The 24,101-nt window shown below is 40.4% G+C and overlaps 1 protein-coding gene across 17 annotated transcripts in view; it reads left to right on the top strand.

The window, feature by feature from the left end:
* OSBPL3 (oxysterol binding protein like 3) overlaps positions 1-24,101 on the top strand; it is a 224,403-nt gene that overhangs the window by 127,579 nt on the left and 72,723 nt on the right. For 15 of the 17 annotated variants that reach the window (XM_003407073.4, XM_003407071.4, XM_064290092.1 and 12 more), the window contains 8 exons: positions 9,858-9,974; positions 10,127-10,180; positions 11,282-11,395; positions 15,812-15,979; positions 16,576-16,699; positions 18,743-18,846; positions 19,051-19,143; positions 20,436-20,592. In XM_003407073.4, coding sequence (XP_003407121.2) covers positions 9,858-9,974; positions 10,127-10,180; positions 11,282-11,395; positions 15,812-15,979; positions 16,576-16,699; positions 18,743-18,846; positions 19,051-19,143; positions 20,436-20,592 — 931 coding nt within the window. The remainder of the gene's footprint in view (positions 1-9,857; positions 9,975-10,126; positions 10,181-11,281; positions 11,396-15,811; positions 15,980-16,575; positions 16,700-18,742; positions 18,847-19,050; positions 19,144-20,435; positions 20,593-24,101) is intronic. The other 2 variants (XM_003407074.4, XM_003407072.4) reach the window with 1 other exon arrangement.

Here is a 24,101-nt window from a genome sequence, read left to right as displayed (position 1 = left end):
TTAGACTTATTCATTTAGTAAGTATTTATTTAGGGCAGGTGCTCCTCGGAAACTCTGTGGGGCAGTTCTACTCTGTTGTATAGGGTCGCTATGAGTCGGAATTGACTCGACGGCAGCAGGTTTGGTTTTTTTTGGTTTTAGGTCCCTAGAGATTAGTGGTTAAGCGCTGGGCTGCTAACCAAAAAGTTGGCAGTTTGAATCTACCAGCTGCTCCTTGGAAACCCTAGAGCAGTTCTGCTCTGTCCTATAGGGTCGTTATGAGTTGGAATCAACTTGATGGCAATGGGTTTGGGTTTTTTTTTTTTTTTGCTTTAGGTTCCTACAGAAGGACAACATCCTTGGTAAAGTAGAAAGGCCTGGCGACCTGCTTCTGTTAAGATTACAGCCAAGAAAACCCTATGGAGCAGTTGTACTCTGTAACGCATGGGGTCACCTTGAGTCAGAATCAGCTTGATGGCAACCCACAATAACAACATGTCCCAGGGAGCAAGATTGTAATAAATAAGACACAGACCCTGTCCTTACTGACCCGACTTTCTGGCAGGGAAGCGGACGACGTAAGTGTAAGCAATCACTGAGGTTTGTGTAAGTGCTGACTGCCTTCAGGAAAGGAAGAGAATTCCTGCCTAGAGGGAGAGGGGTTGCTATGTTTGAGCCCATTGTTGCAGCCACTGTGCCAGTCCATCTGGTTGAGGGGACTAAATGAGAATTTGCCAGGCTGACAAGTAGATGGGTCAGGCATTGCAGATAGAAAAAGCTAATGAGCAAAGAACTGGAGGCATTAAAATGCACAGGCTGAATTTTTTGGCCCCTCTTTGGTGGAACTAACCAGCCGGCCAGTTGCCCTCGAGTCAGTTCCTACTCAGGACGACCCCATGCGTACAGAGTAGAACTGTTCCATAAGGTTTCAAGGATGTGACCCTTTGGAAGCAGATCACCAGGACTTGTCTTCTGAGGCGCCTGTGGGTGGGTTCCAACCACCAGCCTTTCAGCTGGTAATCAAGCACTTAATTGTTTGCACGACCAGGGACTCTTGGGTAGTGCTTCTTAACTCCTTCAGCTTGCTGCAGGATCTCGGCTTCTTCCTGGATGTACCCACCACCACTGCCTCTACCCTCCCCCGTGGAATTTGCTCCTTGTCTGTCATCAGAACTTACATATTTAATTTATAGTAAAATATACAGTGTGCTAAAATATGTAGCAGAATGATTAAAAATGTAAGTTCTGCAGTCAGGCAGCTTTACCATCTGGTAACTTTATAACCTTGGGTAAGTTATTTAATTCTCCGTTTCTCAGTTTCCTTATTGAAAAAAATAAGTATAAGCATAATACTGACCTCATAGGATTGTGTAAGGATTAAGTGTAATAATGAAAGTAAGGTGTTTGGCATATTACCTAACAAATATTGTTGTTGGTGGTGGAGGCTTAATAAATGTTAGCTATTGTAATTGCTTCATTAATTCATTCAGCGTATTTATTGAGCATTGTGCACTATTCAGGAGCCCTGGCAGTGCAGTGGTTAAGAGTTCAGGCTGCTAACCAAGAGGTCGGCAGTTCAAATCCACCAGCCGCTGCTTGGAAACCTTATGGGGCAGTTCTACTCTGGCCTATAGAGTCTCTGTGAGTTGGAATTGACTCAATGGCAACAAGTTTCCGTACACTGTTCAAGACAGAAAAGATTCCTTCTCTCATGGAGCTAAGAAGTGTTTTCCAACTGTTGTACATTACTACTGTTTTAATCTACCCCACTGAATAGCATTTCCTGAGGCACTATTCTTAGGTATTTTAAATAGCACCCAGTACTGAAATGTGGCTCAGTATCCCCTTGTTAGTCAGCTACCCAGTGCCATTTGCTTGATTTGAGAACTTCATCTATTTCTTGATTTGAGACCGCAACAACAAATAAACCCAGGAGAATGTTTTTAGTTTCTGCTATATACTTAGCACTTTGTTGGGGTTCTAAATAAATTGAAAGATGGTTTCTCCAACCAACTGGAGAGAAAAGACTAAGGCACTGGAGGAAAAAAGAAAATCATGAGTTTGTAATTAAGCACTAAATGATCTGGTAATGAACAGTAATACTTTTATAGTTTACAGGAATACGTGATTAATGTGCTGTGGATAATTCAAGAATTTTATGGAGGGCGGTAGAATCCAAACCAAAGTCCTGAAGGATGTTTATGGGTGGAAGAGATTAAGGGAAGATTCCTGAAGGCTGCGACAAGACAAATCACAGAAGGGAAAATGAAGACAAACATTATGTCATAGTCTATTTTATATTGCATGGAGGGTAGGACAGCATGGGAGCCTATAAATGATAGTTGACTTCAGTAAAAGTGGGGAGTCTTGGGACATGAGGTTTGATGAGAGCCTCGGTTAGGGTGGTGGCTAGGAATAGAGAGAAAGGGACATATATCTTTTGAAGATGGAATCAACAGGACTTACTTGTAAGAAACCATTAAAGACCTTATAGTTTTCAAAGTGATTTTACAGACACTATGTCCTGGCCTGTCATTCTTTCTGCAACAATACATTGAATTTGTTCCAAGTTCGTCCATGATTCTTAACCCCATCATACCAATGTCCCCTTAATTATAACTGATATTTTAATGACTCCTCAAACCAGTTGCCATCAAGTTGATTCTAACTCATGCAAACTGTGCTCTGTAGTGTTGTCAGTGGCTGATTTTTCGGAAGTAAATTACTAGACTTTTCTTGCAAATTGCCTCAGAGTGCCCTCAAATCTTTGAGTTAGCAACCAATCGCATTAGCTTTTTATACCACCCAGGGACTCCAAATGACTCCTTTAAGCTCTTCAAATGAAATTCATTATTAATTTAATCTATGTACACACATAAATTTAAAAATATCAACATACTGTCCTGTGTACTATGAAGGAGAAATGTAAAGAAAATGATTAATATTAAAAAATATATTTCAGTACATAAGAGCCCAGACACAGCCACACCAGAAAACATAATGAAGTGGTCAGATACAACTGTACATAGAATGCAACAGCTGCTATTATGAACTGATAAAAGTGGGTTGTATTAATAACCCATATCACAGGTGGCATGCGCATGTGATTCTCTAAAATGGTAGGCAATGCTTGGTAAATTTCCAAAGAGAGCAAAGTACAATCTTCCCTCAGTTATTCAGTAGTTGCATTTGAAAAATACTTTGGATACCATAGTCGCCACAACTGCCACCAGCACCGACTTGCACCTTAGAATTCTAGGTGGGAACAGTGGAGTCAGGAGCACGCTTCTGTCCTGAGTTAGGACAGAGCCAATGGGACCTGTGCTGGAGCAGGTTTTCTTAAAGTCCTGAGTGCCCTGCAGGGCCCTTGGGAAAACTCACATACCACTTCTGTGGATGGAACTATGCAACCACTATGAAGCTGCACTTCTCTTTCCAGTCTGCCAGGCCGACCTGCAAATTGTACCAATTCCCTTACCTTTGGGGAGGACTTCACACAAGCTGAGTGATGTGAACTTCAACTATAACTTAGTGCAGTTGTCTAAAATCATGTACCAAGGTAACATGTGGAATAGTCACTTGTTTTTTTACTTTAAAAGCTGCTAGTTTAAACTTAATTGGCATAACATAGTTTATAAAGAATATGTTCTGCACTCTACTTTGTTGTGTAGCATCCAGGGTCTTAAAAGCTTGGGAGCAGCCATCTGAGATACTCCACTGGTCCTACCTTGTCTGGAGCAAGGGAGAATGAAGAAACCTAAAGACACAAGGGAAAGATTAGTCCAAAGGACTAATGGACTACAACTGCCACAGTCTCCACCAGACTGAGTCCAGCACAACTAGATGGTGCCTGGCTATCACCACTGACTGCTCTGCCAGGGATCACAATAGAGGGTTCTGGTTAGAGCTGGAAATAAATGTAGAAGAAAATTCTAACTTACAAATAAAGACCAGAATTTCTGACAGAGACTGGAGAAACCCCGAGAGTCTGGCCCCCAGACACCCTTATAGCTCAGTACTGAAGTCACTACTGAGGTTCATCCTTCAGCCAAAGATTAGACAGGTTCGTTAAACAAAACAAGACTAAATGGGCACACGAGCCCAGGGGCAAGGACAAGAAGGCAAGAGGGGGCTTGGAGAACCCAAGGTCGAGAAGGGGAGAGTGTTGACATGTTGTGGGGCTGGCAACCAGTGTCACAAAACAATGTGTTTTGTTTAATGAGGAACTAATTTGCTCTGTAAACCATGTAAAGCACAATAAAAAAAAAAATCTGCTAGTTTGTTATGCTAAAGTGAGCAGAGTGAGGAAAGAATACTTTTTTAAAAGAAGGAAATGAAATCTTTAAAGGAAAAATTTCTCAATTTCACCAAAAGCTTTTTTTAAAACCAAAAGCGGAAAATAATTTGCAGTTTTTCATAAATGTCTATTTCAAGTGATTCAGAAAATAAAGATAATTTATATAAATTTAACCCAAAAAAACCCTCAAATCCCAACATCCCAAGATAACTACTGTTAATATTTTTTGTCAATTTGATATCTATCCTTCTGGTTTTATCTATGCATATACATGCGCTTAGATAGAGAAGGCTTTAAATAAAAATGAGAGCATATAATATATGCAAACATTATATAAATATATATGCATTATTATTTATAAATATATATGCATACATACTGTGTAATACTTGTTCTTTTTACTTGTCAACATGTCATGAACATCATTCCACGTCAAATAAATCTACATCATCAGCTTAAAAAAAAAACAAAACAAACTTTGGTATATGTGTGAAACAGAGTTTAGTTCTATGCTCAAGTAATTATAAGCAGTTTTTCACCTATAAAAATGCCGGGTGGCACTTTGGGGAAGTCTTGCTGGATGCAGGACAACTATTTCATTGTGTAAGACTGGCACACTGCGGAACATCTAACATCCCTGGCTCCCAGCCATTAGATGCCAGAGACACTCCTATCATTGTGACAATCAGAAGTGTCCCCAAATCTTAAATGCTAGTAAGTGGCCATCTAAGATGCATCAATTGGTCTCAACTCACCTAGAGCAAAGGAGAATGAAGAACAGCAAAGATACAGGGTAAATATGAGCCCAAGAGGCAGAAGGGGCCACATAAACCAAAGACTACATCAGCCTGAGGCCAGAAGAGCTAGATGGTGCTTGGCTACAACTGATGACTGCCCTGACAGGGAACACAACAGAGAATCCTGATGGAGCAGGAGAACAGTGGGGTGCAGACCTCAAATTCTCATAAAAAGACCAGACTTAATGGTCTGACTGAGAGTAGAAGGACCCCAGACAGGGATTGGACTGGACTAAGGGATAGAAAATGATACTGGTGAGGAGTGAGCTTCTTGGCTCAAATAGACACATGAGACTATGTGGGCAGCTCCTGTCTGGAGGGGAGATGAGAAGGCAGAAGGGGACAGGAGCTGGCTGAATGGACACGGGGAATACAGGGTGGAGAGAAGGAGTGTGCTGCCTTATTAGGGGGAGAGCAGCTAGGAGTACATGGCAAGGTGTATATAAATTTTTGTATGAGAGACTGACTTGATTTGTAAACTTTTACTTAACGCACAATAAAAAAAAATTAATTAAAAAAAAGTGCTCCCAAGATTCTACAATGCCTCACGGGGAGCAGTACAACAGTATGACCCCCCACTGAAAACAACTGGCCTGGATGACACCGAGGGAGAGGGTGCCGACGACGGCCCTCAGGTGTCAGTAGATGACTCAAGGACGGTGACAGGGAAGTTGGGAGGGGGAGAATTGGCTGCCTAGCCCCTAAGAGGAGTCAGCTGCAATGCCTTGTTCCTGAGTCAAGGAGACGCTTCAGTTTCTTGAATACTTCAAATCTGGCCTTTTCAACCTGGTAACAGTTTAAAAGTTCTGAGTACAGCTAGAAGATAAAAAAAAGGGGGGGGGGTATATTTTGTAGAAAAAATACAAACTCTTTTTGGCTTATTTACCTTAGGGCCAAAAAGACCCATGTCATTCCCTGCTCTCTACCTTGGCTTGTTGGTAGGAATGTACTGTGTGTCAGGAGTTCAGGAGAAATCGAATTCTAACATGAATCCCTGAGACACTTTTGAGATTAATTCTTGTTTCCTTTTAAACTATAGGTATGATCTCATCCCCCCCACCTTTTTTTTTTCTCAATTTCATAAAGTGTGCAATAGTGCCTAATCCCACTTGGTATTTGCATCTGGGACAATTGAATGTATTGAGCAGATGGACATGGTTGTCTAGTGTTCGTACTCTGCAGGTTCCCTTCTGCTTGGGAGTCATAAAACAAATGAATTGAAAGGCCTGATCCACTAAGAGTACTTTCCAGAGGATTTTGCACCTTGGACTTTTGTTTAACAGAGATAACAACAATACCTTCCCCCCTTCACAACCATGGGTATATTGCATTTAATTTAAAAAAAAAAATTTATTTTGTTGTTGAGAATATACACAGCAAAAAATACACCAATTCAACCTTCTACATGTACAATTCAGTGACGTTGATTACATTTTTCAAGTTGTGCAACCATTCTCACCCTCTTCCCCATTAACATAAACTCACTGACACCTGAAGTTGCATTTAATTTTCTTAAAATAATTTTTATTGTGCTTTAAGTGAAAGTTTACAAATCAAGTCAGTTTCTCACATATAAACTTATATACACCTTACTACATACTCCCACTTACTCTCCCTCAATGAGACAGCCTGCTCCCTCCTTCCAGTGTCTCCTTTCGTGACCGTTTTGCCAATTTCCAACCCCCTCTACCCTCCCATCTCCCCTCCAGACAGGAGATGCCAACATAGTCTGAAGTGTCCTCCTGATGCAAATAGCTCACTCCTCATCAGCATCTTTCTCCAACCCATTGTCCAGTCCAATCCATGTCTGATGAGTTGTCTTCGGGAATGGTTCCTGTCCTGGGCCAACAGAAGGTTTGGGGACCATGACCTCTGGGATTCTTCTAGCCTTAGTCAGACCATTAAGTCTGTTCTTTTTATGAGAATTTGGGGTCTGCAACCCACTGTTCTCCTGCTCCCTCAGGGGTTCTCTGTTGTGCTCCCTGTCAGGGCAGTCATTGGTTGTGGCCGGGCACCATCTAGTTCTTCTGGTCTCAGGATGATGTAGTCTCTAGTTTGCATTTAATTTTGAAATAGTGATTTGGCCCAAAGATAGTAGGCTCATGTCAAATGCACGTCAGTTAATGGTATTCCAAGAACATAAATCTTTTTTTTTGCAGCCTTATACCAGGATTAAGTTTATTCATTTGCCAATAGGATGCATACTATTCACAGGGCAGCAGGTTAGACATTGTCAGGAAATCAGAAGTGAACAAGAACCCTTTATATCCTCAAGGTGCCTATTGTCCAGTAGGGAAAATAACATCTCATGTATATTATTATAAGTAAGTCACGAGCCATTGGAAAGGTAAGATGAAATAATACTTTCCTCTGAAGAAAGCCTAATGAAGGAAAGTGCTGTTTTTAACTTGATGGCCTTAAAGATTCGTTAAAATTTAGACATGTAAAACACTTCATATTCTGAGGAATGACTTTCTGAGATGAAATAAATAGGTGCAGAATTTTTTTTGGGGTGGCCTCTCATCACTTAATAATTTGCACTCTCCATTTATTTTCTGGGGGTAGTCAAATGACTTTGAATAATTGACAATAATTGTTGTTGTTAGGTAGATGCTGTTGAGTTGGTTCCAACTTATGGCAACCCTATGTACAACAGAACGAAATATGGCCCAGTCATGTACCATCCTCACGATCGTTGTTATGTTTGAACGCATTGTTGCAGCCACTGTATCAGTCTATCTTGTTGAGGGCTTTCCTCTTTTTCCATGACCCTCTATTTTACCAAGCATTATGTCCCTCTCCCGGGACTGGTCCCTCTTGGTATCATATCCAAAGTACATGAGAAGAAGCCTTGCCGTATTTGCTTCTAAGGAACATTCTGGCTGTACTTCTTTCAAGACACATTTGTTCTTCTGGCAGTCTATGGTATATTATGACAATCATTACTAGTATATTAAAAAAATTCACTCAACATTGCTGTCTTTCTATGGAAAGTCCCCTAATTTAAAAGCTGAATCTTTTTTCCAACTTTAGCTTTTCTTTCATTGAAGAAAACCCTTTCACAACTCCAGATATTGGAGTTCCACTGCTTTCAAAACTCTGGAACATACTTTTAATTCTGTTAACAGTAAAGTGCCATCAGATCTGAGGCAGATCTGCCAGCATCCTCATATAAAGATTTCAGTTGCTAAACTACGAAAAGTTTCTTGTTACCGGGTGGGTTTGACGTATTGAACTCAAGAACAACACAGAAGCCCAGCTAGAGCACCCAGAAATCCCTGCAGATCCCGTGCCCTCACTATTAGACAATCCGTGTCCTGGGACCTGAGTTTAAGTGCCTTTTACCCCCTGGTGCAGCTGCATACTTCCTGCCTATAACTCATTGCCTTTGGGTTCTGCCTGAATCACCTGCCCTCAGGCTGCAGGTTTGACTAAGAGCAAGTCAGTCAACATGACATCTTGGCCAAAGTGACATGTTTGTTAAAGGTTAACTACCCTGTGTTGTATCTTGATCTGGATAGTAGTTAATGAGCATGTATGTATTTAAAATCATTGAGTTATACTCTTAAGATTTATATCTTGGTAAAAAATTTTTAAATAATAAAAATAAGTATTTATCCCAGTCACTGAAATACTGGCAGTCACAGTCTACCTTGGAGTACATTTTGATGATTTACATTTAAGCTTTTAAAAATAACATTTCAAAATTTTTTAGTGTTTTTCTTTTTCATTTTTTAAAAATAATTTTTACTGTGCTTTAAGTGAAAGTTTTCATTCTTTTTAATCGTTGTAAAAATATTTGTGATATAACATTTACCAGCTCAACATTATTCAGGTGTACAATTTAGTGCTATCAATTACATTAATCATGGTGTGTATCCGCCACCCATAATCATTGCCGAGTTTCCCATCATGATAAACAGCCGCTCACTGCTTTGTAAAAAACGCTCCGCCTTTGCCTTTGTCTCCTGCCCCTGGTAACCGCTAATACATTTATTCTTTTTTAAATTTAAATTCTTTTTTCAGCTATTTGAACAGACCTAAATAGCCAACAATTGAGGATTATTTGTAACAACTATTTTACCTGTTCAAAATTACAAACAGCTCAGTAAATAATGATTGGCAAAAAAAAAAAAAGTTTTTGAAAGAAAAGAAAGGGAGAAAAAAACCAAAAAAAACCTCTGGGAAAATAGTGAAAATGATTGTTGTAAAACCTGCCTTTTGATGCTTCGTGATTTCCAGTATTTAAATACCTAGAATTTGAAGATATTCAGGTTCAACCAATATTTTGAGCAAGTTGTCATGTTGACTAACTTGTGTTCATGCTCATATTTTCAGCCAGTTCTTAAGCGCCTCCCCCACATCCCTGACACCCAGCTTCCATCCTGGTGTCCATAGCATTTGGTTAAAATTCAGATTGAGGTTTAGTGGTGAGTAAACAGTAACTGCTGTGATGATGTCAGTGGGAACAAAAATAGAGCTTATGGTCTAACTCTTTACCTTTAGCTGTGATTGTCAAGGTCTCAGCACCAAAGAGAAACATTTCCTACTAACAGGGAGTTTTTGAATAAAAGAAAATAAAAATCAAATTTTGATGGCACTGAATTCTAGCATTAACTCTATAAAGTCCAGGGTCTATATAGAAATTCAATTTGAATTTCTTCTCTCCAACAAATCCAGTCAGGCTCACTATTTTGGATGAATTTACTGATAGGATGAGGCGCTTCTTAACGTTATTATTGCTTTAAAGATAGCCATTTAGCATGAACTTTTTTTTGGAACAGGACAGCTGGGAAGTTGTGGAAGGACTGAGGGGAGAGATGAATTACACTCAGGAGCCACCAATTCAGAAGGGATTCCTGCTGAAAAAGAGGAAGTGGCCCTTAAAGGGCTGGCACAAGGTAAGACATTGGCCTGCGTTTATTTGCACCCATGTCACCCTACTCAGTACTAGGTTCTTGGACACCTACATTTAATTCGAGGTTGAAATTTGAGACCAAGCGAAGGACATTAAAATGGGACATCTTAAAGTGTTAAATTTTCTCCCCTACAGAGATTCTTCTATCTGGACAAAGGAATCTTGAAATATGCCAAGAGCCAAACTGATGTAAGTCTTCTTGTTTATCCAGCATGCTGTTGAAGAATTCTGAGGTGCTAATGGTTGTCAGCTCAAGGGTGAGATTGTGTACATTTGGGGCTTCCATTTCTGGTAGTTCCTTCACATGGAACAGCAGTGCCTGCTGTCCATTGTTCTAGCTCTGGATGCTAGGTAGCTCAGTTCAGCCGTCAGATAGAGGTATGGGAGCTCTTTCCAAGACCCACTGGGTATCCAAGGGTCTGTTCTGGTTTTAGGGTTGTGCTAAGGGGTTCTCTGGGTGAGAGAAGACATCCTCACAGGTAACTAACAGAAACAAAACATGGAGCCAGTGTCACTGCCACGTTTCTAGTAATTGAGTTTGATGGAGAAGGCCCTGGGGTGAAGGAGATAGAGAGTTCCCCTATCATTAAGACCAGACAGTCTGCTCATGACGGTTCTGATTGGCACGGGGGCAGATTAACCAGTAAGCAAGGTACGCACAGGCTTAATTATGTTTACTTATTAATCTGTAGTGCACAGTTTCACATGGGTTTCACCACGTCTTTGATTACTAAAGTAAGCACAAGTAAGCCTGTGTGTACCTTGTGTATTGGGTAATCCATTCCTGGATTGGCCTTCAGTCCTACCCATTGTAGGGGCCCTTCCCTCACTCGGCACTTCTCTCGATTTCTTCCTCTTCTAGCTTCTCTTAGCTTCTAGCCTGTGTTCTCCTTTTTAAGTGACGTTAAATGAATTTAGATACCAGAAACTAATTAAATGGCCGGCAGCGGTGTTAAGCAGTTATTTGACTGCCATTCGAGTCATAACTGCATGGGTTCACATTCTGACTTCCTCACTTAGTGGCTGTGTAAACTCCTTGTTACTTGGCTTCTCTGTGCCTTGGTCTCCTCATCTGTAAAATGGGGATAAGGCTTCTTCACAGATTAAATAAGATAATATATGTACAGCACTTAACCCAGTACTGGTTCACACTAAGTGCTTGATAAATACTAGTTACTGTGTTTACTGTTAGTGGCTATGGAAAGTAAGGGTAGAGGAAAGGAGTATCCAGGATGTTACTCTTATTTTTAACACCATGATTCTCAAGTAGCCCTCTTGGTGCCTCTGCAGATAGAGAGAGAGAAGCTGCATGGCTGCATTGACGTTGGGCTCTCGGTGATGTCTGTGAAGAAGTCATCAAAGTGCATCGATCTTGATACCGAGGAGCACATCTACCATCTGAAGGTGAGGTTGCTTCCCAGGCGCTGTCTCCTGTTGTGCCGGGCTCTGTTTGTGTTGGGCAGAGGTTGTCAGTTATTATACAGGTAAGGACGTGCCGTCCACATTTTTTAGCCATTTGTGATGCCTTTTGAATATTTCCAAATACTTGGTCAACATAGGAGAAGATCTTCATTGCCAGTATTTAGTAATGGACACTGTTGGTATTTGGATGGGATGATTCTTCATTGTGAAGAACTGTTTGTCACATTGCTGAAGACTGAGTATCTCTGTCCCTGCATACCCTAAATGCCAGTAGCACCTCTCCCCACTCCCCCTGAGTGATTGTAATACCAATTAGGAACAAAAATATCTTCTTGTTTATAAATACTACCTCTCTCCCAGGCAGTAACATCCTTGCTTAAGAACCATTTACCATAGGTTAAAATATGTCCCCTGATATACAATATAATACTTACCATGTTGAGTCTGCAGAGCCCTATCTTACATCCCCAGCTAACTGTATAGGGATTTCATTAAGATTTTCGTATTACAATGAAATATCAGGAATTTTTTCCCTCAAGTGTGTGTCTCCAAATAGTACCTCTCAAAGCTGTTTATCCTTTTTACTCTCTCTCTCCCACAGGTGGTTGTCATTGTTTGTTAGGTGGTGGTATAAAACCAAACCAAACCTGTGCCGTCGAGTCAATTCCAACTCATAGTGGCCTTAAGGACAGAGTAAAACTGCCCATAGGGTTTCCAGAGGCTATGAGTCTTTATGCAAGCAAATTGCCACATCTTTCTCCACTGGAGTGGCTGGTGTGTTCAACTGCCGCCAAATTTCAGTTTGCAGTCGAGCGCTTAACCACTGCACCACCAGGGCCCCTTGGTGGTGGTATAGATAGTTAAAAGCATGAAGCATGAGCTTTGGAGATATGGATCTAGTTCAGATCTTGAATTGGCTGTTCACTGGCTATTGACCTTTGGCATATTATTTAATCTCTGAAAGTCTCAGCTTTCTCACCTGACAAATGGGAATAATTACAGTGCTAACCTTGTAGAGCAACATATAGAGAACTTGGCATGATACCTGGTCCCCAGTAAGGTCGGTAAATTTAGTTATTATATATGATTATTAGGTGGTACCTGAATGTTAGAAATTGAGGATGGAAACAGAACAGCCAGAACGCAATTAAAGAGAATGTTGACACATTGTAAAAAATGTAGCTAATGTCACTGAACAATTTGTATAGAAATTGTCAAATGGGAACCTAATTTGCTGTGTAAACTTTCATCAAAAACACAGTAAAATATTATTAAAAAAAAAGAAATTTAGAAAATATTAAGATTCTTTTCTAGAGAATTGTAAAGACAAATTACTTGGGGTATTGGAAGCAGAGCCTGAGGCTTGGGAAAATAAAATCAAGAGCATATGAGCTCCATGTTTTAACAGGTCCCTGTCTTCTCCATGGCATGTGTGTGGTACTTGGATAACACATGCTTAAAACATACATGTGGTTGATTGGCTGGGCAAGACAGTCAAATCCGTTGTTTCCTAACTTAAGCCCCTGTACCTGTGGGTGTAGTTTACTTTGTAAAACAGGGTGTCTCGACCTCAGCATTACTGGCCTTTCAGGCTGGGTACTTCTTTGTTGTGTGGGTCCACCCTGTGCAATGTAGGATGATTAGTGGCACCCCCGGTGTCTGCCCACTAGATGCCAGTATCACCCCTCCTCCCCAGTGGTGACAAACAAAATGTCTACAGATGTTGCCACATATCCCCTGAGGGCAAAATCACCCTTGGTTGAGAATGACTGATGTAATCTTTAAAAAAAAAAAAGAGAGAGAGATTTAAGGAAGAATACTTCTCTTGTTCCAACGGTCTATCTCCTCCAGAGCAGTTTTGGTTATTTCTCCACCTACTTCCAATGACTCTTGGCTCTGTTTTTTGACATGGTCAGGGAATAATGGGTTCTCATTTATGAACTGTTTTAGTTAAGAGAATAACACAATGATTAACTCCTAATTAAAAAAAAAAAGAAAAACTTGAATGCCTTAAAATACATTGAATCCTGCTGTCTTAATAAAAATAGCATTTCTCTGTGTTGGCTCACTTTACATTCTTTCTTTGCTTCTGAACATAGCTATGACTGTTAAGTATAGGCAAGTGTAGTCATCTGAGAGTTCTAGTTAATAGTCCCAGAGACCCAAAATTTTTAAATGTGGGCAGTCTATTCCCATTCTCTTATTTTATGGCTGAAGGGCCTAGGCAGCAGAGAGGTTAAGTGTCCTATAACTAGTGTACAGTCCTGTAACTAGCTAAGGGCCTGCTGGTCATTTATTTTACAAAGTGCTTTGATTCTTCTACCTCGTTTAACCAATAAAGAGTCAAAATGAGTGCTTTGGGCATTCACTTCTTGGACTGGGTTAGTATAAAGGATGATACAGTTTATATCAAGATTCCTATAAAATTCTGATTAACCATGTCTGGGAAATAAAATATGTTTCAAGAACTTAATTTAGGGAGACAAATAGATGTGTCTATTTTTATTGTATCTTGTTTTTTTTTTTTTTTTCTGGTAAAAGTAGTACCTGGAGGGTTTTAAGTCTTGTGTGTACTTCTGTTAATCAACAAAACAATCATAAAAGCCAACATAACATTTCAAAAAGGAAGATGCCACTGACATTTTTTTCCACATTGTTGCTCTCGGCTGTAGCATTAGTAAAGATTTTAACAAACTGACCAAGATTTGACTTCTTGGAAGTTAACCTACCATACATCCTTTCAGAATATTTTAAATTGCAGTTTCATGAGTCTGCCTCTTAATATAGAAGTCCCTGGTGGATGTAAATGGTTAAGGGCTCAGCTACTAACCGAAGGTTCCAAGTGGAACCCACCCAGAGGTGCCTCGGAAGACAGGCCTGGAGATCTGCTTCCAAAAGACCACAGCCTTGAAAACCATATGGAGCAGTTCTGCTCTGCACACATGGGACGACGATGAGTCAGAATCTACTCAGTGGCAATTGATTTTTTTTATCTCTTCACATATAGGTATCTATCATTTTTTCACTTCAGATATATTGGCACACACTCATGCACACACAAAAAAATGTTGACTATTAAGAAATGTCTGTGATACATAAGTGCTTATTCTTTTTAGTACTTTTATGAATTTTTGAAATCTCTTATAATGTAATATTTTTACTAGTTACAGACATTATTCTTCATGAAAATTAGATATTGATAAGCACCCATCTCTGGAAAGGCTAGGTAAAAGTTTGTGTGTATATATAAAATTGTGAAAATCACTGATATTTTCTCAGATTTTTTTTTTTTCCTTTTTCTGAGAGCAGGAGAAATGTTCTTTTAAATAACTTTCACCTTCATTAACATGAATTCTTCATGATGTATTCTTTGTCAAAGAAGATTAACAGGGTTAAATATTTTAGGAAGAATTTACTAATCCATTCCAGTTCAGAGAAGATTGATCTGTAAAATTTGAATTAATTAAAGAGTTTAAAAAGAAAATTGGTGTTAGTATTTTCTGTAGGGATAGGAGACACTGGGACCAGGGAACTTGGAAATGCTTTAAGGGAAAGATAAGAATAAATTTCAGTTTATCTGTTAACGTAACTCGTACAGTAAACAACTGGATTTTTTCATAGATAGCATAAATATATACTTAATGAAGACCTTTTTACTTTTTACTTCCTCCTCACACTTTCCCCCATAGACCACAAAAATGTAAAACAAGTGAATGAGATGATATGTCTACATTTCTATATGTGCCAACCACCACTTGTCAGTTTTTCATACTGTGGTGGCTTGCATGTTGCTGTGATACTGGAAGTATGCTACTGGTATTTCAAATAACAGCAGGGTCACCCGTAGTGGATAAGTTTTGGCAGAGCTTTCAGACTAAGACAGACTAGGAAGAAAGGCCTGGCAGTCTACTTCTAAAAATTATCCAATGAAATCCATATAGATCACAACAAAATATTGTCTGATATCGTGCTGGTGCAATGGTTAAGTGTTTGGCTACTAGCCAAAAGGTTGGCAGTTCAAATCCAGCAGCCGCTCCTTTGAAACCTATGGGACAGTTCTACCCTGTCCTATAGGGTCACTATGAGTTGGAATCAACTCGATGACAATGGGTTATGGTGCTGGAAGATGAGCCCCTGTGTTGGAAGGTTAATGCAACAGTAGCCACAACAGTGGACTCGCACGTATCAACAATTGTCACGATGGCGCAGGACCATGTAGTACTTCGTTCTGTTGTATGTGGGGTCGCCATGAGTTGGAGCTGACTATGACAACAAACAGTAATGGTACATGTGCCAATATAAAAAGACAGGAGGTCAGGAGTGACCTCAATTTGATGAATAATTGTACCTGAAGTGACTGATTTTCGTGTTTCTTCCTTTGAATTTAACACATTTTAGGTGAAGTCAGAAGATGGCTTTGATGAATGGGTATCCAAACTCCGTCATCACAGAATGTACCGTCAAAATGAAATTGCGATGTTTCCACGCGAAGTGAATCACTTATTCTCCGGATCCACTGTCACAGACTCTGCATCTGGGACGCTTGACTCCATTTCAAGTAGGAAGGTAATCATGACTCTAAAAGGAGGGGGTGCCTTCATGTGGGGGAGTCTCATCTGGGAGGCTGTGTCTGAGGAAGGAAGGGTTTTGGGGGAGGAGCGGCAAAAGCTTTGAGATAGTATTTAGTTAGTTGTATTTGCCCAATTAGTCAGAATCAGGACCAGGTAAGGATATATTACGTGCAGTCCAATAACTGAAAAATAGCGTTCAAGGAGAAGTATAATGCCCCCAAATGCTCTGGCTTTCTCTTAACAGTTTGATTTCGGTTTTCTTATCTGGTTGTACAATGCAATAAGTGTGTTTATAGCCATGTAGAATTGTAAAATATTTCTAACCATTTACATCATTGTTTTGGTATTACTATCATTTGACAGAGAAGAAGACAAGGACTGCAGCCCAAGGCCTTCTAGCCTGGTGTGGCTAAGCTGGGGTAACAGCCTGAGATTTTAGGGTTTCTTGCGGAGTGCCTTGCCAGAGACTCCTTCCTCATTAGAGGCAGATGGCTTCCGTTGATGACTAGGCCACTTTGTTATCTTTACCTTGAAGTGTTCCCTCTGGACTCTGTTTTCGTTTGTCATGTGCTTTTGTTGTCTGTGGAACAGCGCAGCAGTATATCAAAGCAGAATGCATTTCAAACCGGAAGCAATTTGTCATTTTCTTGTGGTGGGGAGACACGAGTTCCATTGTGGTTACAGTCTTCGGAGGACATGGAAAAATGCTCGAAAGGTAGAGTGACTTGAAACCTGTGCTTTTCCCCACAGCTCTTAAACTGAACTGACTTGGCTCTTACACCGTAAATGAATTTGTGTTCTTTATCTTCCTTCGTCTGCATTCCTACTCATTGTTCTCCTTTATTGAGATTGAACTCATGATCAACGCAAGACACTGGTTGTAGAGCTTTATGCCACCATCTGGGTGTACGTGTGGAAAGCTTTTCTTTTCTCTTCTTTTCAATTCTTTCCTTTTTATCGTAAGTACCAATGTTTGATTTCCACACAGGACTACTAAATCACCGTCTCTAGAGGTGGGGTCTGGACATCTCTCTGTATTTTCTCAGTGCCAGAAATGATTCTGGTGCATGTCCAAGATTGAGAATCACTATTCTAGAAATGAGTAGGCAAACCAAAGGGAGATTCCCTGTAAAACAGGTGTTCTCAACTCTAACTACACATTAAAAACACCGAAAAAAAAAAAAGATTTTTAAAATGTCCATGCCCAGGCCCCACTCCCAGAGAATTTATTTAAATTGGTCTGGGTGGAGCCCTTGCATCATGAATTTTCCAAAGTTTCCCCAGTGATTCTGGTATGGAGCCAGCGATCCATATGGTGCTCATGCTGTTCTCGATGAAGCTCAGCTGTTCTCAGCCTTAACTAGCTAAGAATCACCTGGAGAACTAAAACAAAGGAAATCACCAATAGGGGTGGAGAGTGCTTTGATTTGATTGTCTGGGACTTGAGCATATGCAATTTAAAAAATTTTTTCCAACTGATTCTAATGTGTAGCCGAGATTGTGAAGCACTAATAAGAAAGATGCCAGGTGGTAGCCTTGAAAATTGCATTTTCTCCTTTTGAATAATATGCAAATATTATTGCACCCCAAATAACTGTCACTCGTGAACTTCATCAAGTGACATCTTGAAGCAGTGATTCTCAAAGCGTGGTCCCCGCACCTGCAGCATGGCCAGTGAACTTGTTAGGCATGCCCACTCTTGGGCTCTCCCCAGATATACTGAATGAGAAACTGGGGCTGAAGCCCAGGGATCTGTGTTTCAACGAGTTCTCCAGGTGCTTCTGAATGACACTAAAAATTGAGAGTCACTGTCCTAAGGCATAGGAGCCCTGGTGGCACAGTGGTTAAGCACTCGACTACCAACCAAAGGGTCAACGGTTCCAACCCACCAGCCACTCCTCAGGAGAAAGATGTGGCAGTCTGCTTCTGTAAAGATTACAGCCTTAGAACCCCTATGGGGGCAGTTCTCCTCTGTCCTGCAGAGTTGTTATGAGTCAGAATCTACTTGATGGCAGTGAGTATCTTAAGGCATTTGTGCCTTGATCCCTCAGCTGAAACAACTGCACGTGTGCAGTGACTAGCAAACTCTGGACTCTTTGTTGAGTTAGTGACCTAGGAACTGGTCAGAGAACAGTCTTAGGTTCTCTCAGGTCACTTGGCAGCCCTCAGAGGATCATCATCCTCCTCACACATGTCCATGGTAGACAAAGGTATCCTTAGATACCTATACAATCTCCTTCTGGTTTTATCCATTTAGTGTGTATTGAATCCTTACAAGCCAATAATGGCAGCCTCTTGCGGCAAGATCAGTAATCACAGTGATGCTAATGATAGCTGATATATTTAATACTTACTGTGTGCCAGGCACCTTTCTAAGCACTCTGGTATACCAAGTCATTAACTCTCATAACTGTCCTATGTGCTAGGTGCAATCATTATCCGCATTTTCCAGATGAGGAAACTGAGGCACAGAGAAGCTATATAATTTGCCCAAGATTCATAGCTAAGTAAGTGAATTCAAACTGAGGCCATCTGGATCCAGATCCATGCTTTTAACCACTCACTCTAACTGTTGCTCTAGTAAAAAAAAAAAAAGTAAAATTTCCTGTTCTTACAAATGTAAAATCAAATACAGATAAAAAAGAAAAATAGCTGGCACCCAACATAGTAAAACCCGCTTGCCAGATAAGTGTCCGTGCATCCACCTTCTGCATTTTGTTGGTGGAGAGTTACGAGCGCTCTTCTCTTTCTCCCCCAGACTTGGCGCACTGTCACTCCTGTCTGGCGGAAATGAGCCAGCTCCTACAAAATATGGATGTTCTACACCGGACGTATTCAGCACCAGCTATCAACGCCATCCAGGTGAGCCAGATTCCTCTTCTGTTTGCATCCTGGCCTCCTTCTGCTTTCTGTTCTCCTCCCCAGCCTTTGACTAACAGTGGGATGTTGTCTGGTTGGTTGCTTCAGCCAAACTCGAGGAAATGGAGATACTCACCTCGAGTGCATTTATCCCTATTGGTTTGGAGGACCTTACTGTCTGTGCTCTCTTTCCTGTTTTGAAAAAAGGGTGGAGCTTTTGAAAGTCCCAAAAAGGAAAAAAGATCGCACAGGAGGTGGCGGTCCAGAGCTATTGGCAAAGATGCTAAAGGAACGCTGCAGGTAACCATTGCTTTTCCCAGTAGGCTAGCTTCTTCATTGGCCCTGCTCTGCACACCACATGCTGGGGACTACCTTTACTCAGAGGAGAATGGACCATTCTTCATAAATATCCTGTGCAGAGAGATGAATTCAATCACTTAGATTTTCTAGATAATAGAATAAGCGTGTCATGGATATTGGGTAGGGGAGAAAATATTTTCTAAGGGAAAAATGGCATAAACTTGGAAGGCTACAGCCATTGGCAGGACTTCTGGTTTCCCCTTCTTTGGTATTTAGCTTGCCTTCTTCCCTGCTTGAGCCTTGGCCTTGCTTGTGGCTGCTGTGGCTGTGTGCTCTGACTCACCTCTTCTGCTGACGCTCAGTGGGTTTATCATCCCTGAGCCCTCTGGCCTGAGTCTGGGAGCAGGGCCTTGTGCAGACCCCCTTTTGCCTCCTGTCTCCAACCTCCCAACCTCCCATTGGAGGTTCCCTGTGTCACACAAGCGGCTGTCTTTCCCTGTATCCAGCTAAGCCAGTGGCCAAGATTTTTGGCTTGGCCTTTTCCTGTTCAATTGCAGCATGTCAGAGTCAAAATTAAACATCAGTGTTCACATAAATAATCTGATACACTGTTATGTACTCTTTGGTTCAAAGCACTTTATGGGTTGACCTTAAATGATTTTAAAGTAAAGAGTATTTCATGTACAAATACCTAAGAAGTCACTTTGTTTTGTAGATGTTCCAGGTGAAAATAGAGAAAAGCATTTTTAAACCAGTGCACCTTTAGCAGCCTAGATGTGGATGATTTTGCCAAGAGGAAGAAATTGGGTATTAAATGAAAAAGAGCCTGGCATCTTTGGCTATCATTTTCCGCCTATAGCCTTAATGCTCCTGTAATTTCCAAAAGAATATATGATTTCTCACCCATTTTTATTTCTCAAGAAGCCAGTGCAAGTAGCTTTGGAAAGTGTTTTCCTGATTTTTCATTTCTTTGTCTTATAAATAGGTATCAATCAGTAGAAAGCCTTAGTTACAAAACATTCTTCTCTTACTACTCTCCATTCTTTAAAAAAAAAAAAAAAAACTTACCATTGAGTCCATTCCGACTCATAGCGAGCCCATAGGACAGAGTAGAACTGCCCCATAGGGTTCCCAAGGAGCGGCTGGTGGATTTGAACTGCTGACCTTTTGGTTAGCAGCCTGAGTTCTTAACCACTTCACCACCAGGGCTCCACTCTCCATACTTAGAACCAAGTAAATAGTCTAAGTAACTTGCAATTGAAAAGAAATATCTGCATTTGGTGTCACTTTAGGTCCCTAAGCCTCCTTCTGGCCCACTAAGACTGCACTCCTCCAATCCTAATTTATCAACGCTAGATTTTGGAGAAGAGAAAAATTATTCTGATGGCTCTGAAACCTCGTCAGAGTTTTCCAAAATGCAAGAAGATCTGTGTCATATTGCCCATAAAGGTAAATGGCTTTTCTTTTTTCATAATGTGTTTGATGAAAATGTTAAATGCGTGTTTGAATGTGGGATATCCTTGGAGAGAGTATCTTAGTTGGTTCATTTTCTGCTCTATTAAGAGTTTGGGTGACTTCATTTGTATTGTATTTTATTTGCTAGATAGTGGGAAGTGTATTGGCCAAAAGTTTCATCTTAATCCCCTGGCAGAGGTAGGGAGAGTGTTAGGTATACTTAAAAAACTGAGCAATTCATATGCTGCTGATGGGAGTATAAATTGATTCTTTTCTGGAGGGCAATTTGGTATTATGTTTCAACTTTTTTTTTTTTTTTAATCTACATATCCAGCAATCCCACTTTGAGGAATTCATCGGTAGAAATTAATTTAAAAACCTAAAATTTATCCAAATAAAGACATCCATTGGAGCATTGTTTATCATCTAAAAAATTAGAAACAGATATTCAACATCATTAGCCATTAAGGAAATGCAAATGAAAACCATGATAAGATATCACTATGTACCTATTAAAAACAAAAACTAAGCCAAACCCATTGAGTTGATTTCAACTCATAGTGACCCTATAGGACAGAGAAGAACTGCCCCACAGGGTTTCCAAGGAGCACCTGGTGGATTCGAACTGCCAACCTCTTGGTTAGCAGCCAAACTCTTAACCACTACACCACCAGGGTTTCCCCACAGCTATCAGAACAGCTAAAATAAAAAATACTGAAAGTATCAGATGCTTGTGAGGATGCAGAGAAACTGCGTCTTTCGTGTATTACTGCTGGTAATGTAAAATGGTACTGGCACCCTGGAAATAGTTTGGCAGTTTTTTAAGTAAAACTAAGCACGCACTTACCAAACGACCCAGCGGTTGTACTCTTGCGCATTTATCCCAGAAAATGAAAACATAAGTCCAGACAAAACCCTCTGCACAACTGTTCAGAACAGCTTTATTTGCAGTAGCCAAATGCTGGAAACAACCCGAATGTCCTTTAACAGGTAAATGGCTAAGCATATGCATACAATGGAAAAAGTACTACTCAGCTATGAAAAGAAATGAACTATTGATAATACAGCAACTTGTAGCTTGTATGGACCTTAGGGCGTTATACTGAGTGAAAATAGCCAAGCTTATAAAGTTATATACTACATTATTCCACTTATATAACATTCTTGAAACGACAAAATTATAGAAATGAAGATGAGGTTAGTGGTTGCCAGAAATTAGGGAAGGGGAGGGAAAAACAAAAGAGAGGATGTGGGTATGACCATAAAGGGGTAGCACCAGAGATCTTGTGGAAAGTTCTGTATCTTGATTGTGGTGCTGGTTATATGAATCCATACACGCGATAAAATTGCACTGAATAGTATACACTCACATACACAAATTAGTGCATGTGAAACTGGCAAAATCTGAGTAAACTGTAGATGATAGCAATGTCATTTCCCTGGTTTTGCTATTGTACCATAGTTATGTAAGATGTCACCATCGGAGAAACTGGAGATAGCGCACACAGGACTTCTCTGTACAGTTTTTGCAACTTCCTGTGAATCTGTAATTATTTTAAAATAAAAAGTTTTTAAAAAATTAGAAATAACCCTTAGTAGGGGATTTTTTCCCCCCTTAGGGGATTGGATTTTTTAAAATGTAGTATAATCTTATATAGACTACTCAACAGTCACAATCATTATGGCAACAGCTACCTTATACTAAGTGCGTAGCTATCATGGAGGTATTTGCTAAGCACTTGACATGCATTGGAGCCCTGGTGGTGTTAAGAGTTAAGAGCTACGACTGCTAATCAGAAGAGTGGCAGTTCAAATCTACCAGCTGCTCCTTGGAAACCCTCTGGGGCAGTTCTACTCTGTCCTGTAGGGTCACTATGAGTCGGAATCGACTCGACAGCAGTGGGTTTTGGTTACATGCATTGTTTCTTTAATTCTAGCAACAACACATGGAGTAGGTGTTACCATAACCTCTGTCACAGATAAGAAACCTGAGGCTTAGAGAAGCTAAAGAACTACGGAAGAGTCAAACAGCTACAAAACAGCCAGCCTGGGACTTGAATCCTAACCTGCTTGCCCCCAGAATCTTTTCCCCTAACCTAGTACTTCATTGCCATCACAGATAGGGCGGTCAGGGTTATTTTTCACTGACGTAGAAAGGTGTTCACAACATATCATTAAGTGAAAATATAAGGTTACAAAACAATACCTATATATTAATGATTCAATTTTTGGAAAAAAGTCAACTGTATACTTCTGGCATATAGTCATATTAAAATGTCTGGAAGGGTATATATACATCAACATTTTAGTAATAGAGGGTAAGGTTATAAATGATTATTATCTTCTGCCTGCTTATCTTTTTTTTTTAATCTTTATATATTGCTTAGTGTTTTTAAGGGAAAATGGGTTAAAATTTTTTAAGTGGGAGGGCAGTGCTTGAATGGGGATGAGAGAAGATACCCTCTTCCCCTCCTAGCACCACATTTTCTTTCTTTACATTATTTAATCCTTCAGCTCTTTCTTCCCTTAACCTACAAAATCTAAAACATAGACCCAGATTGGTTATGAGGAAAGTGCTTTGTGCTTTCAAAAAACTCCCACCTCAAACTTGTCCCAGCTGTCATTAGAATTCCTTCAGTGTTGTGCAATGATGACATTTCTCCACTTGTTAAATGGGAAGAATTACCTACCTGGCCCCTTAAAAGCTCCTCAAACATCCACCTGGGCATTCTCTAATATTAAAGCATCAGTTGTAGTTGTCACTTCAGGCTTTGTGGGAGGAAATTCCTATAAAGCACTATTTACTTTTAATAATATGGACCATCTATTCAAACGTGAGATGATAATGCCTCCCTGCAGAAGGCAGAAGCCCTGCGTTTTACCTGAGTTGTAGAAGCTGCTTCCTCAGCAGGACAGAGGTTGCCATATTGACTGAGTCCATTGATCAGTCCACCTGCAGAGGTCTGACCTCTGTAATGAAAGTCTGTAATGGCCTCAGCCAGCTGCCCTGTCTTTCTGGCTTTGTGAAAACCAGCTGGCTGAAGAGCTGCCACATAACTAGACTAGGTCAAGGTTTGTGCACAGAGAAAGGTCCAGGTGCATTTCTTCAGCAATAGCCTAAGCCCCACGGGCTCAGGGACAGTAAATTCCATAGGGAACCTGAGAAGCTATCTTTCATTACTGTGATTTTAAAGTACACTGGCAACAGACAGAAAGAACTCCCCCTTCTTAGTGCAAGGAGTCCCTTTAAGACAAGCTATAATTCAGGGACCTCTTGAATAAAGACAGTTCTTAGGTTTACGCTAAGTCCAATGGTCTTATGTTCTTTCTCACTTCCGTACATTCATGCTTGAAGCATCTCGATTTTTCTACCCGTGTAAACCTTTTTTTTTTAAACAATCACAACTGTTCTTTCTTGACTGCATCACATAGTCAATCTGTTGACTATGATTCCAGAGCAGCTGAACTAAAGTCAAGAATTCCACTGATGTTATAACATAGTC

The sequence above is a fragment of the Loxodonta africana genome, chromosome 8, assembly GCF_030014295.1.
Source record: "Loxodonta africana isolate mLoxAfr1 chromosome 8, mLoxAfr1.hap2, whole genome shotgun sequence".
NCBI lineage: Eukaryota > Metazoa > Chordata > Mammalia > Proboscidea > Elephantidae > Loxodonta > Loxodonta africana.
The sequence above is the reverse complement of the archived record's forward strand: the minus strand, read 5'-3'. Positions and strand labels throughout refer to the sequence as shown.